Genomic DNA, 16,688 nt, shown 5'->3' with positions numbered 1-16,688 from the left:
CCTTCCTGACAGCATGGAAACAACACAACAGTTGATTAATGCAGCAGGTTACAGTGTACAAGTGAACACCTATATCGAAATCGATTCAGATATTCCAACTGAGTGTGAGAGTGGAGACACGAAAACGATTCTTCAGTCAATCCAAAGGAAGGACAAAAATGAATATTCTGACGAAAGCGGGAGTGACGGTGATGCTAATGACGACTTTGAAGAAAATATGGAAATTAATGTGCTACCAATAACCTAGTACAGTGAGGTTTTCAGCTTTGTTAAGCGACTGAAAGAATTCTACTTTAAACAAAACGATGAAAAAGGTGTAAATTTGACCCAGGGTTTATGCACATAGTGAAAATATCATTGCTAAAGCGAAATGGACAAAACAAACTAACGTTAAGGATTTTTTCACGTGCTAATGTTTTACTGTACTGTGCTAGAGATTGCTAACATCTACATATTGATTTAAAGTTTCAAAAACTCTTTGTTCTTCTTAATTTTAACATGGTGAATGGTAATAGTGTACAGTGTGCTCAATAGAGGTTTCCATAGAAGTGTTTTTGTCTCTTTAATACAGTACATCGCAGCTGCAGCAGCCCATCTACAATGTTCTCATGAGTACAATGCAGTATATTGTACAATACTGTATACAATATACAATTAAAGGTACATATGAGAGAATTGTTAACATATATTGTGTTCCAACTTTTGTTTAATGGTATTAGTTTCATAACATCTCTCGGGCGGTCACCCCTTCATAACGGATATTTTTTTGGTCCCGAAGGTGTCCGTTATAGAGAGGTTTTACTGTAAATGTAATGCAAAAATGCTTACCGAATAATAAATAATGTTATACTGTGCAGGGTTTTATGGTCTGTGTCAATTAACAAGCCTTGATCTTTTTCTGGAAGATTAGGTCATGCTAATATAATACAGTAAATATGTTGAAGTTTCTACTAATCTTCAGTAGCCCTTATCAAGACAAAATGACAAGGGCTGGGTGGGTGCTCATAGTTTCATAGCAGTGAGAAGGGTTCATCATGGCGTCCGGGACTTGTGCAATGAGACTGTTCTGTCCAGCGGCGAGCACATACCAAACTGCTAATCTATATGCATATCTTTGCTGCTAAAACTGTTGTCATGTTTTATTTATTTCCATAGCTTTGAAATGTCTGCCTAAATTTCACAGAATATGGTCAAGGCTTGTCCATAATGTAATTTTACATCCCATTAACTATTTTAATGGTTCGTAGGTACACTTAACTGGCGTATTTGAGCATCTTCAAATACCACCAGACCGAGATGGGATCAAACCCGCCAACTTGGGCTGAGAAAGCCAGCGCTTCTATCGCCTGCTTACTGAAGTTCAATGAAAATCCACTAAATGTGTTCCAAGCAATAGTCTATACACATCCATATTATTTATATTTTCACTAAACATCATTAAAGAATATTATACAACAAATTTGAACAATATATTAATTTAATACTGCATTTGTCAATATATGATTCATTTAACAAAGTGCACATCTTGTTCTATGACTTACTCCCTCTATAATTACATTCCAGTACTTTTACAGCAAGGAGGGTATATACACATCTATTACAGTCCCATATATATAATATTTACAATCACATTATACAAAACACTTATTTGTACAGCAACATAATATTCAGAACTTTTCACAGCTTAGAAACTTGATACAGAAAACTATTATACCAATAATAAACCTCTCTCAATGAAGGACAATTGGACTCATAGTATCCTTAATATGTATTACATTTTATTTGTTTGCAAATTATTTTCTTTGCAGAGAGTACAATATAACAAACTGCCTGTACTAAGACGGGTTTCAGTTTATAATAACATGCATGGGAAAACTATAAATTACATTTGATTTTTTCTCATAAATAATTATGTTTTACAACAAAAGAGATTTCACTTTAGTAAAAACATATCAGATCTAAATTACATTCTGTATGCATGAAACCAAGCATGTTGAAATACTCCAGGCAATGTCAACTGAACTTTGTATTTAACATTCAGATAAGAATATCAGTATTCAGTTTCAGTTATTAGGGTACTGACAAAAATAACATATCCACATGAATAGAAAGTGACTGTACAATGGCATGTAATAAACACAATATAAAAAGAGATGCGAGCTCCATACACTTCACTTCTACCATATAAATAATTCCTCTGACTGGTCAGTGGAGTCAACTGCATATACAATATTCAATTAAAAGACCTTCATGCATTATTATAAAACAGAAAAGCTTTAGCAGCAATAAACATGAAGAGTAATGCAACACAGTTATCAAGGCAAATAATTGAGTAAGAAGGCGGTATCAATTCTGGTTTAAAGAAAAACCGATTACTGGCACCGTAACGTACTGATGAATAGAGCAGAATGGCCAGTTGTCCTTGTAAAGCTCATTTGACTGTTCTAGCTTCCAATTTTCAGAAAATGTCCAAGGCAGGGTTGAGAATCGCACTTATTATCACCCAAACAGTTATGTGGGTTAAAAAGAAGTAGTGATGTAAGGTGCAGATAAAATTGAGAATTACACTTTACTCCAAAGGGGAACAATACATGATTATGAGTTTAATGGTTTATATAATAATACTGCTTATGCATTTGTTTTTATAATTTTCTTACGTTTCAAGTTAATCTGTTGATTAAAAACACCACCACACATCATGAAGAGGACTTATGTCTGAAGAGTTGCATATAACGTTAGGGTATCAGTAATTTTAAACATTTGTAAAATTTGTGAAGGGGCAGAGTCACATGATGTGTGTATACAAGACATATGATGTGCGTACATACAATATTTACCCAACAGTCTTCAGGGAACAAAAAGAAACCTACACTGTAGTTTAGGATTATAGTAGCAAATATTTCTGTATTACTCTTCCATCATCCTGCAGATCACTTCTCACCAGATTCTTGCACTGATGAAGATATAATTTTTGAAGAATTTAATTTTTCAATTGACCTACAAAACCATGGGTGAATTAATACCTTCACTGTGTAAGCCTCTTTCTTCCTACTTTCCTTTTACCAGCATGTTATAGTAAATATGATATTTAATAGGATTATTTAAGAAAAATTTGAATTCCTAGGAGCCTGTCATTCTTCTATTCATGTACATAAATATTATTTTGCTTCAAACCCTCTTACTTTCTAAATAGAATATATTTTTTCTAATTGTACAATAATTAAGTACCTGGATATTTTAAATTAATCTAACATCCACATGAATCTACCGAAAGGGGGGAAAGGAAATTGCTGATTTCTGATCTGCTGTTATTTACAAGAACTGCAACCAGAAATTTTCCTTTAAATATTTTAACAGTGAATGTAACTGGTAGCAATAAACAATCACCAAAGAAGCACGAGGAAGCCACAAATTATCCAAGTCCATGTTACATACAAGGAATTCTATAACAATGAATGTATGTTTGAATACCACACACAAATGACTTGGCAGATAACTTAGTATTTGCAAATTAAAAAAAAATCTAATTATGGAACAATAGGTACAGTCTGGAAAGAAATCTGCAACACAAATCCACTCACAAGAATATCCTTATGTAACTAGTACTTACAAACTTGGTGAGTTGTTTCTTCTGGTAACTACTGAAATGATGAAATCTGTTAGCTACTGCTGCATTTTCCTACACCAAATAACATTTACAAGTGCTAAAAATGTTTATATTTCGTTATGAAGTTCTACTACCACTAGAATCCAATCACATGAATTATGAGTTACTTATTCTTCTGGTGTCTGCGAGGCTGAGTCCAGGATAGTTTCGAAAGAGAAGGGCTGGAATGTGTAGCCAAGTCCACTGTAGAACTTACTTTGGAACTCCACCCTGAAAAGATGATTGCAAATTATTTTCCAATTACTGGTAAGTACTTACATTATCTTGATGGACACTAATCTGAAAAACTTGTTCTAATTTGGGCAGTGAAACTTTTGTCCTGCAATACTAAATCAGAAATTAACTGATGACACCAAGTGAAGAATATTACAACATTTCGAAATATTACTAAAGTTGAGGAGTTCGCTGCTAGAACCTCGCAACCCCAAAGTTTCTTTCATCTTTCTTCACCACAGACTGCCTCTTACCCCTACTATGTGTGAACAAACTTATAAAATATCTATTATTAATATACACAGTTAAATAGAACATTATATAGTTGCCAATTATGTAGGGGGTTATTGCATGCAGCTGGTAGAATGCATTACATTCAGTGGCTAGCGAGAAAAAGGACAAAATAAAACAAAAAAGTCATCCAATAACTTCAGTACACTGATTCTAGATATTTAACTTAGTAACTGTTCACTTATGCCAGTATCATTCCTTGTATTGAGAGGAACTTATTCACAAAGATGAAGAAAAAAAACCATACTGATAGAAAAGTCTATATTTATCATTCCAAATGATATGGCCAAAGTACTCAGGTTTCTTCTTTTTGATGTTGTGAATGACCTCTAGCTCTTTGATCAGGCGTTGGAGTACTTTAGTGTTGAGTATTCTGTCAACCCATGATATTCTGAGCAGGCATCGGCAGCAGCACATCTCAAAAGATCCAAGTTTTTTCGTGGTGTTCTCTGTCAGGGTCCAAGTCGTGCCACCATAAAATAAGACAGAACATACATAACACAGAAAGTAAACCGAGATGGAGATTGATCTTAAAAGTCCCTATTACAGAGAAATTTGCTCATTCTTTTGAATGCAGTTCTTGCCTGTTTAATCTGGGACATAATTTTAACAGCATCATTTCAGCTGTGATCAAGTACGCTGCCAAGATATTTAAAGCGTTGGACTTGCTCCAGTGATGTGCCAGCTAGTGTCAAGTTAACAGGTTGGGATGACACGTTTGCTTATGACCATTACTTTGGTCTTTTTTGTGTTTAAATGTAGACCTGCTGCAGCACTGTGTTCAATCACACAGTTTAGTTATGTCTGCAGATCTTCAGCACTTGTTGCAAGCAGAACAGTTTCATCTGCATATTGCAGATTTATTGTATTGAAGGAAGGAGAAGTAGGGGAAGAAGGAGAATATCTTGGACACGGAATCTATGAGGATGGTATGGGCTCAGTACCCCCCACTCTTTTCCGACTTGCTGAGAACAAGAACCAGATCGCCCTGATGACAGCCGACATTCAATGAGGATAACGTACGAGAAGAAGATAGAAAAGTACAGAATAGAACAGAAGAGAAGAGAGGAAAATAAATATAAACAAACATACCAACCAACCAACCAACCAACCAACCTCATGCCGTAACAGCCTTGATGGGCCTTTATCTACGAACCGCTATTCAGCCCAAAGGCCTGCGGATTATGAGGCAATATGTTGACAGCACGACTAATCCTCTCGGCTGTTATTTTTGGCTTTCTAGACCAGGGCTGCTATCTCACCATCAGATAGCTTCTCAATTGTAATGACATAGGCTGAGTGGGCCTTGAACCAACCCTCAAATCCAGGTTAAAATCCTGGACCTTGTCAAGAATTAAACCCGGGCCCACCGGGTGAGAGCCAGGTGTGCTACCCTTAGAATGTGTCAAGTTTTGAAACTGATATACTGTAGCTTGAAATCACTTAATTTATCTTAAATATTAAATGAAATCTGGATTTGTAAAATATTAAATTAGCTTGGAACCATCTCATTAATATCTTTTAAACATTGAATTAAATGTTAAGACCTATTTTTACATAATTTAAATTTGTTTCAGTTAATTTCTATGTCCAATCAACCTAAAAATTAACCAAATTAGGAACAAATGTAGCAGAAATGATTAAAGCAGTGAAGACCTTGGTCAAAATAATTTAAACTTCACGATTTATTCGTAATAACAAAGTTTTTGAAACCATCAGGAGGGCTGAGAACCCACAATGAATGTTTGAGTATGTAGTAAAGGGTAAACATCAACAAGAAATAAACCAGTTTTGTACGAGGGTTGTGGCATAGGTTATGAAATTAATTCTTTCCGCACAAATGCAGGACCTACCAGACAGATAGAAATATGCAGATGAGAGTGGGGAGCGTACGGTGCTGTGCAATGTATGAATGACTAGTGGAATGACTACCAGGTTTACCACGTATAGGATGTAAAGCAAGGGAACCATCAGTCAGGAAATCTTTGTGCTACATAATGTTTATTGTCAGAGGGTACAGTAACCTTTGCAGTACGCCCTCAAAGTAATCCACTAGATTGTCCGTAACATGTTGCCAATGATGTGGGAGATGCTGTATACCAGTCATCTCACCATGTGTGAATTTTCCAATCTCGTGTTTCACAGTGCTGGCAATGTTCTCTCCATGTCCCAAACCATCTCCTACGCAATGGTTCTTTCACTTTGGGAACAAGGTAAAAATTGCACGGAGACATATCTGTGGGTGTTCCAGTATTTCCCATTGCCAGCGCTCAAGATGTCTCAGTACAGTCTCTGCTGCAATTAAATTGAAATAACAAATAACGTAGTTCAACCTATTCAATACAAGTAAATAAGAAATGTAGTGTTACATTCTTATTTAATTATAAGTGGAAGCGGTACCGATTTCGACCACCAATCTGGGTCATCATCAGCCGAATAAAAATACAAAAATGCATAGGAAAACAACAAATTAAAGGATGAGTCTTTCACAAAAACAGTTGAAGAAGCAATATAAGATAATGGGGATTAACACTGCGCAATTTTGAATAGTAAAATCTAGAAGAAGTAGAAGGTCAGTCACTTATATGAAGTAAGGTGCAATCTTCTGAAGAGTAGCATAACACACGCAATATTGCGGCACTGTGCCTCAAAATGTTTACGAGAAGAGGTGAACAGTTAAGTGGGCCAGCCTGCATATACTATCAGGTGCGAAGTCACAACACAATTGAATAAATATGAAGTCCCAAAATTGTGTAGAAGTCGAAGACGAGTCGCTTGATTGAAGCGAAATGCTAGCTCCTGAAGATCAGCGCAACATATTCAATGTCCGGCACTGTACTTTTAAATGCCGACGAAACTCTGAATAGCTTAATGATCATGCCTGTGTTTCGGTTGCGAAAATGTATATAATACAATTTAATATAATTGAAGTACGTAACTATGATCTTGTAGATTCTTTAGAACAGTTGCGGTCTGTCATAGTCATGGAGAAGGGTGGCATTGTTTCGGCTTGTAGCTTGAATAGTGTCCATCTTCTGTCCACATCCACAGAATGGGCAATTACTGTCTGCGACCCATCAGTCCCGACAATAACAGGTCTTCCGGACTGTTTCATGTCTCTGCTTGTTTCATGTCCATGTTGAACTGCTGCTGTGTATATCTCATCAGTTTGGTACAGAAGGGCCATTATTCCCTACCTACAGCTTCCACAAGCGGTCTATGGCATTCTTTGGCAATGCGACCCTGGTGAATAGCCAGTTTGATGTATACATACTGTTCTTGCCTCATCACATCCATTCTGCATGAAGCCTGACTCGTTACTGCAGTCCCATTGTGCTGTGTGCGTGGTCCTTGTCCAATGCATGGTAGCATCGTGCAAATGTGAAGAAAGAAAATATTTGCCACGACTTATCCCAACTCTCATATTAAACAAAATAATGGGTATGAGTAGTAGAGAGTTTCATTCTAATATTTCTTTGCTTTCTTTCATTTTTTGATATAGAAGTTCTGACTAGTCTTCTTCTGGTTCTTCCTCCCTATCCAGAAATCCAGTAGTTTTAGAGAAGGTGATGAGGGGGAGGAGATCAAAAGAATAAAGAATGATTCAATGAAGATTACAGGTTAGATACAGATTAGAAAATGGAGAGAGAGAGAGAGAGAGAGAAGGTTACATAAAGGAACAAGTCATACTGAAAAATATACGCAATTGAGAAAAGCAAGAAAAATATGCCAGCAAAAGAAGAAAATGTCTGAAATGAGGATATAACATGTGGAAGAATTAAATCAACAACATGAAATGAGAATTTAATAGAGGAGTAGATAAAATGAAGGTTTTAAGAAGATTAGATTGCTGTAAAATAATGGAACAGTAGGTAGTTAAAAAAGAAGGTAATGCACAGATGGGTTGAACACATTGGACAAGTACAGGAACCAAAAACAGTGTATTTTTAACATGTAACGTGAAATAAACTCACCAATGAAGACGTAGAGTGTGTAGGAAGGCTGAGAGACCCTCCATAAGTACAAGTATACCAACAGTGAGGACAGCCCAGATAGCAAACACAATCCACAGGACAAACCCTCCGGCCCACCCGTCAGACGACAAACCAATTCGAAGAACCATGTTCCATAACACTTCGGACAACTCTGGAAATAATTTTATCCCATATTTAGTAGAGTAGAGAAAAACAGGTAAAATACAGAATTACTAGCAGCATACTTCAATTAGCATTCTAGGATTATGTTCCATTAATAATAAAGAGATTTTCTAATAATTCAATTAGCAGAGGATTTTTAAAAATTCTTGACTTAAATTTGAATATAGCATTACAAATCATTTAATATTTCAATAGGCTACATAGTAAGAATATTTGAGTCAAATGATGCATTGGAAATATATATAATGGAACCAATAATGTTAATTATTCCAAAAAATCAGTTCAATATAATTGAATTAAATTTTGACAGCATGCAAAAACTTCTGAATGAGGCATTTGCAAAATAATTCTGAAATGCATGTAGAAGGTAACTACAAAAGGAAAGATTACATAGGTTCAAGTTCATTTTAGTTTTCCCCACAAGAACATGTAAAACAGTTGTTTCAATCAATAAAGAAATGAGATGAAGGTTTAATAACAGATATACTATGAAAAATTTCTAAATAGGTTCTTAGCTGCAAGTACTTACGGGCATGAGCAAGGGACAGGGCCCACAATCGCAAGTAGGAAGCTGTGTGAGAGACAGAACCCAACACATACTCAATAGTGTGAATGCCTTGGTGGATAAATATCTCTGTCACATCATGATCTTCTTCCTCTTTTGGTCCAGCCACATTCACTTGCCCATGAACAATAGCTGCCTCAGCATCTCCATTTTCATTTCCCACAGGATGCATGTGGTTACTGTTCAACTGAAAATAAAGAATTCATGAACAATTTACAGATGATTAATCACCCTATTCAAATGGATAAGACAAGAACATGACTTGTTTTACTCCTCTAGAAGAGCATTGCCATCAGATCAAGTTGGATGCAATAGCATTCTTACACTTAAAGGGGAAGTACCATATAAATGTAAATAATCTGTGCATATTTTTTCTCGAATTTTGCGAAGAAAAACGGATGCACAAATTATTTCACCACAAACAACAGAATCCATTGTACTGCAGCACTATCCAGCCTTGGTCTGTGTGGCATCAGCAGCTCGTTAGAAGTGAAGTGTCAACCATGTATGAAGTATCGCTACAAGTACTTGTTATCGCTTGTGCATAGCTACAGAAAAGCTCAGGGTTACTGAAGATTAAAAATGCTCAGCAGGAAGAAAGTATAATCTTGGAGAGACATCATTTGGGGCTGGCAAAAAACAGTACTCTCCAAGCATTTCACAGCCGAAAGTGAAGCATCCAGACCTCGAAAGAGGGCTGTGCGATTATGCAAATATGAGAATACAGATAAATTATAAGTCAAATGTGTAAACTGAAAGATTTAGCTATAGCCGAGGAATTAAGCATCACTGGTTTCAAAGCCAGCCGGGTCAGGCTAAAAAGACTTTTTAATCGCAATGGATAACGCTTCTTGGAGAAGAACTAGCATCACTACTGCTTTCGAAGAAAAGGCAGCATATTTTCATCTCCATGTAATTTATGTCAAAAACAGTCATATACAGTGAAACCTCGTTGGTGCGTTCCTAATTAACACGTTGTAAATTAGAAGTCCTGATTCTCATCATATTAAATCGATATAAAAATACCTCGCTTATCACGTCACTTTTTTTTTTTGTTTTTTTTTGTTTTTGCTATTACCGCTTAGTACAATCACATTTTTCCCAGTCCTGAAAATTTTATTTTTCATCCCTTGGGAAAGAAACACGATTTCCAAATCAGGTAAGATCCGTCGCCACAATTGCGTGATTACGTAAAAAGGCCTTAAATTCTTAAACTTCACAGGATAAGTTGCACATTCGGGGAATAAGCTGTTAGCCTCAGGAATGTTCAATTTTGCTTGCCAATTAGCAGCAAGATTGCTGAATAACACAGCGAGTCTATTTGTGCTTGTATTTCGCATTCCATTCAGAAGTTAGAAATTTATTTTGTATTGAGTGGTATAGTGAAGTGTAGCGAATGTATGTTGCATGATAGCCTGTATCAGGATTAGGAACATACGAGGGGGAATCAAATACACAGTTCAAAAAAATTAGGGGAACATGTTTTGTAACGTCTGGTAGGTGAAGATTAATTTGGCAGATGGGGTTCCAATGGTCGTACAGCACACCTTGAGACCTTAGCTACTCAGGGTATGTAAGATAGGAAACTTAAAAGGGTCCACCTTTTCAAAACAAATAAATGTTATAGTTTTATTTACAACATATATTTACACTTGGAACTAGTTTCGACGCTGTTTGGTGTCGTCTTCAGCCAAAATGTAGGAAATAGGCATAGGCGAAAGCATGCAGACATTTATATTATACATCAAGATGTTAAATCAGTGTGATTAAATGAGACATGAAATCGTGAAGTACAATGTCAGTTTCAAAATGGTCATGAAGGGTGAGTCAAAATTGTATAAACATGAGATAGGGTTCAAAAACATAATCACTTAAAAAACATATAAACTGTAACAAAACCACACGGAAGTTCGAGATGATTGGCATTGGAGATTCAAATTATTTCAGACACTCTTCCATTGAATGTTGCCTGCCGCGAGTGTAGTGCAAAACATAGGTTCGATTTCAATAAACACAATCGTCTCAAAAATGCACATAACATTTTAAAAATATTTTTGGGTTGAGATGAAATTTGGCAGTTAGGGATTGAAATCACTTATTCACTAAGCGTCAATTCAAAACCAGCTGTGAAGGGTGAGACAATTGCATAAGCGTGAGTTTGGACTCGATAAATGCGAATGCAACACACTCAAAACTGTAGGCTCGTGATGGATTTGGCACATAAAGGTCTGCGTTCACTCATTCATTGAATGGCACTGGTGCGAGTGTAGTTCAAATACGAGATAGGATTTAACAGAATCAAGCCTCGTAGAATTGCACGTGACTTCTGAACTCATGGTGCGAGATGAACTTGGCAGTAAAGGTTTGAATTTGTAGATATTCAGTAATGCCACTTCAAAACAGTCCATGAAGGGTGAAACAAAAGCTATAACTCACACGAGTTAGGACTCGTTAAATACTACCTTCAAATACAAATAACATATTCAAATTTTTCGTAGTACAAGGTGAAATTGGCAGTTAAAGAATTAAAATTTGTAGACACTTCTTCGTCGGATGCCATATAGGTCAAGCGCAGCACAAGTATGAGACAGGGCTCAACATATCCAAACTTGTACAAATGCATATAACATATCTAAATCCAAGTGTGAGATGAACATGGTAGTTAAAGAATCACATTTGTTGAGGGTGTAGTAAACATATTCAGCTCGATAAGAATACAAAATTCGAATTAAGGAAGACGTTCCTCTGAGAGCTTAGAAGTTGACTCTGCTAATATTTGTGGTCTATTGTTGCAACATTACGTGTAAGGTGGGGGCAGTTTCTATGATGTTTATTGCGGGACCTAAGGCGGTAAAGCTGTGGCGCGAGATGTTTTTTAAGTGATTATGTTTTTGAACCCTATCTCATGTTTATACAATTTTGACTCACCCTTCATGACCATTTTGAAACTGACATTGTACTTCACGATTTCATGTCTCTCATTTAATCACACTGATTTAACATCTTGTATAATATAAATGTCTGCATGCTTTCGCCTATGCCTATTTCCCACATTTTGGCTGAAGATGACGCCAAACAGCGTCGAAACTAGTTCCAAGTGTAAATATATGTTGTAAATAAAACTATAACGTTTATTTGTATTGAAAAGGTGGACCCTTTTAAGTTTCCTATCTTACGTTCTCAGTTCAATACGGACAAAAATGAAATTCTTAGATTTAAATACTCAGGGTATATCAAATCGAAGTTATACTCCATCTGTAGGCGTAGCCATGCATTAAACTGTCAGGTGACCCCTCAAAACAAAGTGAATAGCAGTACGTCCGTGTGTCGTTATGAGGTGCACAGACTACTGCTGTCATTTGAGAACGTTGTACGTCAACCAGCACATCCCACGAGACATCTGAGACATCTTAATGAGGTTCAAGTCGCACGGGCCGTCACTTTGATCCAGGAAGGATGGACTTTTCGTCGTGTTGCTGTGTATCTCAATATCTCTCCGTTAGTTATTCAATGCTTGTAGAATTGCTACAATGACACAGGCCAGTTCACAAGTAGGGTTGGACAAGGTCGTGGACGCATGACAACCCCACAGGATGACCGATATCTGACCATCTGCGCATTGCGGCGTTGTTCAGCAACTGCCAGAGAACTGCAACAAGACCACAGGAGGGTCACTGGAGTCACGGTGTTTGACCAGACAGTAAGGAACAGGTTAAGAGAAGTGTCCTTACGACCCAGACGCCCTGTTTGTAGTGCCCCGTTTAACGCAGCAACATCATGCAGCTCGCCTTCCGTTTGCCCATACCCACGTCAACTGGCAACTTCGCCAATAGAGATGCCATGGTGAGCAGTACGTACCAAATGTTTTCCAAGAAGGCAACTGATTCGGACAAGGTTCTATGATTGTGTGGGGTGGCATCAGTATCGATGGCCGTAAGGATCTTGTCGTCATCTGTGATAATCTTACCGCTGCGGGGTACATCGAGCAGATACTGCTACAGCATGTGATGGTTGCTGCATACGGTGTTGGCCCTGAATTCGTACTCGTGCACAATGCCAGGGCTCATGTAGCGCGCATCACGAGAACTGACTTGTGAGAACTGGACATTCAAGAGATGGAATGGCCAGCAGCGAGTCCCGACCTTAATTCCATCCAGCATGTGTGGAACAGGCTTGACAGAAGTGTTTGTGGGCATCCTGTTCCACCACAGACTCTCCAAGACCTTGAACAGGCTCTCATTGAAGAATGCGACCTGATACCGCAACATGACCTCCGTCGACTTACACGGAGCATGCCACGTAGGTGCCACACTGTGATAAATGCTCATGGAGGACATGTTCATGAGCAAGCAAAGATGCACATATGGCCATCCCTTGATTTTTTCCCCACTCATTTTCTCTACGTTGCACCGACACAGATAGGTCTTATGGTGACAATGGGATAGGAAAGGCCTAGGAGTGGGAAGAAAGCAGCTGTGACCTTAAGGTACAGCCCCAGCATTTGCTCGTGTGAAAATGGGAAACCACGGAAAATCATCTTCAGGGCTGCCGGCAGTGGGGTTTGAACCCACTATCTCCAAAATTCAAGCTTACAGCAGTGTGACCTTTTTGACCTTTCCCACTGAATGCAAATGTCACATGATGGTTAAATGGTCATCCATCACCTTTGCCAATCCTCGGGACACCCAATTTTTGAAACTTTCCCACCGAATGCAAATGTCGCATGATGGTTAAATGGTCATCCATCACCTTTGCCAATCCTCAGGTACACTGAATTAGATCATTGAGGATTAAGCTGTTTAAACGGGTTTCACCAAACCTCGAAGGTCTACCTGAATGTGATTTGTCACTCATATCAAAACACCACCTCTTAAAACTAGAAAATTTTCTTGCAGTACTCTCTCCAATGGCATTGTCCTCATACACAGTGCAAATGTTTCTAGGTGCCTATGCCCCTCTGTTAAACTCAAAGAGAAGAATACGTCAAATGTTACAACCAGAGCACCAACACTCTAAAGTATTACAGACTTATGTGACAACCTAATAGAAAGGCAGTAAACTTTTATATTTTTGCAACTATTTACAGAACAATTTATTTCCACATGTGTATCTTAATTCACTGTCTAGAAATTTTTCACCATTACATTAATAGACTTGTCAAAAATATGTTAGACTGCAATGGTTTAAAGGGAAGATAATTTGAAAATGTCTCTGTAGATCAAATAAGCATCTAGGTTGCTGGTCCCTGCTTTACAGAAGCAAACACCTCAAGAATACTTACTGGAACATGCATTTTCCTTTGATTTCTTATTAGTAGTATGGGTTTGGCCAACAACATCCATGGGACACACAGCAGTGCACAAACCACAAGCAGGGTCTGGATAGCTCCCTAGAAGACAAAAAAGATATCATGGAACTCTACCTTTCGTGTATACCATGAAAAGCTGAGGAATTTCAGTCAAGTTATTATTATTATTATTATTATTATTATTATTATTATTATTATTATTATTAATGCACACACAATTTTCATGTAATTCTTATATTCTACACAACCAATTATATTATACAATTATATATTATTACTGAACAAATTTTTCTATAAAATATATTTATGTTAATACATACTTTCAATAATCCTGTTATAAATACATTTTTTTTGTAATTCTATAAATTTGTCTTACATAGATTTAAATTTTTCTTTATTCCAATTTTTTAATTCAGTTGAAAATTCATTTTAAATCCTGTAAATAATCATGAAAACAATTTTCAAGCATGAATGCCATTAAAATCAGATACAGAATTTTGTTAACAAACGCTTGGAGTCCTGCATTCAACTGTACATTACCAGGTTTTCACCAGACAAAGCCCACTGTTAAGAAAAGTTTCTGCCAAGTTTTAGCAAGTTGAAAGGTAATTGTAAATTTTTATATTTTTGGAGCTTTTGATGAGTACGCATCGCTTAGTGACCTTGACAGCATGTTAGGTCTCTCTCTTCGAAGGAGAATACCTCCACAAAATGAAGTAATGCATCAGACTCTTACAGTCCCTCAGTCATTGGAGTTACCTCTATTAACTCACACTGCTTATAGAGTACTGGTACACCAGTGAGGTTACTGGTAAGAGCCGATAGTGAAGGCAAGTGTTAATTCTAGTTTACAGCAATATGTTAATGAATTTAATGGAATTTTTACAAGGGATAATCTGTAAATGGGGATCATCAACCTCATGTCCTGCAGCATTTAGCATGTAATAACCATAGAAATGGTCGTTTAATGTGCAACCTCTACACAAGTTTTCAGACGAAGCAACTTTCACTTCACATTCCCCTTTTTTCAACAAGTTCTGAATATTATGCAGATTATGCAAAGCTTTTCAGGTATTCCTTTTTATAAATTGAAAGTCCAGAGCTTAGAAAGTTTCTTATTAAATACATTTTGACACACAGACGAGATTTCAGAGCTCTTTGAGATAAATACTGGGGTCTGACAAGGGGATGGTCTTTCTCCACTTTTTTCAATTTTCTAAGATAACAGAGAATGGAGAAAAATCACTGAACAAAGAAGATAATTAAGATCAGTTTTGTTTCGACCCCAAATTCAAAAGGAGAATATGTTGTTGTCTGGCTTTCGCAGATGAATTAGCTATCTTTTGCCAACATCATCAGTTTGGCAATCGGAAAGATGAACCATCTTAAAGTAACAGAGAAAGTAGGACTGAAAACCTCCTTTGAGAAAACTAAGTACACGACGAACATCAGTCATGGGCCGCAGTGGAAGAAAACTGACCACAGGAAGACTGGACGAGTCAAGGAGTACTTGGATGAAGTAATCCAAGAGAATGGTCTAGAAGAAGCTACCAATATCCGGATCTGGAAATTGCAGCAGGTGTACCAACTGACTAAAAATATCTACAATAAGATCTGAATATAGGAGCTATACTAAGACAATTACAGCACGATTGTTAGGCCAGAAGGTTTGTATGCTTCAGAGACTCTGTGCCTGAATCAAAAGGGACAAGTCAACCAGTTACTTAAAAGAGAACACAGGTTATTAAGAAAGATCTTGCATAACAGATGGGTTGATGGGCAAGGTCGATTAAGGTCCAATAAAGAAGTATAGAGCAAGACAGAACTAATAACAACAGCAATTACAAACGGATGATTGCTGGATTGCTATTCTACAGGTCATCTTTCATTATGACTAACAAGTGGCTCATGAAGAAAATCTGGAATTTTTTCAAAATGGCGCCCGGTAATGACGACGTAGTGTTTTATTCTCCGAATAAATTAACCGTAAAATGTGACGAAAAGTGCGGAAAATGTCGAAGATTAGTGAAAAATGGAATGTTGTGTGATTCATGTGATCGATGGTGGCATTATAAGTGCGGAAATTGCCCTAGAGACGTAAAAACTAATGAAAATGTTGACTGGATTTGTGAGCAGTGTGTTCGGAATGTTGTTGTTGGGGACGGCGTTGACGAAGCACCGAAAACAGTCGATGAGGAATATAAAAGTGCATTAGAAATTATAAACATTCTACAAAAGGACAATGAGACTCTTAAAGTTGAAAATCAAGAATTAAAAGAAAGACTGCGATCGCTAGAATTTGGGACTGACCATTCTTCGAGTGATATACCGGCACAAGTAACAAACTCGAGCACGTGGTGTCAAGTAGTTCGTGGATGGCCGGCTAAGAAGAAATCTACAACTGAATTTCCGGAAATAAACATCAGAAATAGGTTTTCTGCCCTAAATACTTTACTTCTGGAAGAAAGTGATCGCGCGCGTGAAACC

General features: G+C 37.2%; 1 protein-coding gene across 4 annotated transcripts in view; it reads right to left on the bottom strand.

Moving 5' to 3' along the window:
• Positions 1-1,459: 1,459 nt before the first annotated feature.
• Positions 1,460-16,688, bottom strand: part of LOC136866028 (V-type proton ATPase 116 kDa subunit a 1) — a 338,604-nt gene continuing 323,375 nt past the window's right edge. For all 4 annotated transcript variants that reach the window (XM_067142636.2, XM_067142639.2, XM_067142638.2 and 1 more), the window contains exons 14-17: positions 14,175-14,282; positions 8,858-9,080; positions 8,146-8,317; positions 1,460-3,877 (exon numbers count right to left, since the gene is read on the bottom strand). In XM_067142636.2, coding sequence (XP_066998737.2) covers positions 3,775-3,877; positions 8,146-8,317; positions 8,858-9,080; positions 14,175-14,282 — 606 coding nt within the window. In that variant the 3' untranslated portion in view covers positions 1,460-3,774. The remainder of the gene's footprint in view (positions 3,878-8,145; positions 8,318-8,857; positions 9,081-14,174; positions 14,283-16,688) is intronic.

Source organism: Anabrus simplex, chromosome 3 (assembly GCF_040414725.1).
Source record: "Anabrus simplex isolate iqAnaSimp1 chromosome 3, ASM4041472v1, whole genome shotgun sequence".
Classification (NCBI taxonomy): Eukaryota; Metazoa; Arthropoda; class Insecta; order Orthoptera; family Tettigoniidae; genus Anabrus; species Anabrus simplex.
This window is presented reverse-complemented; position numbering and strand designations above follow the sequence as displayed.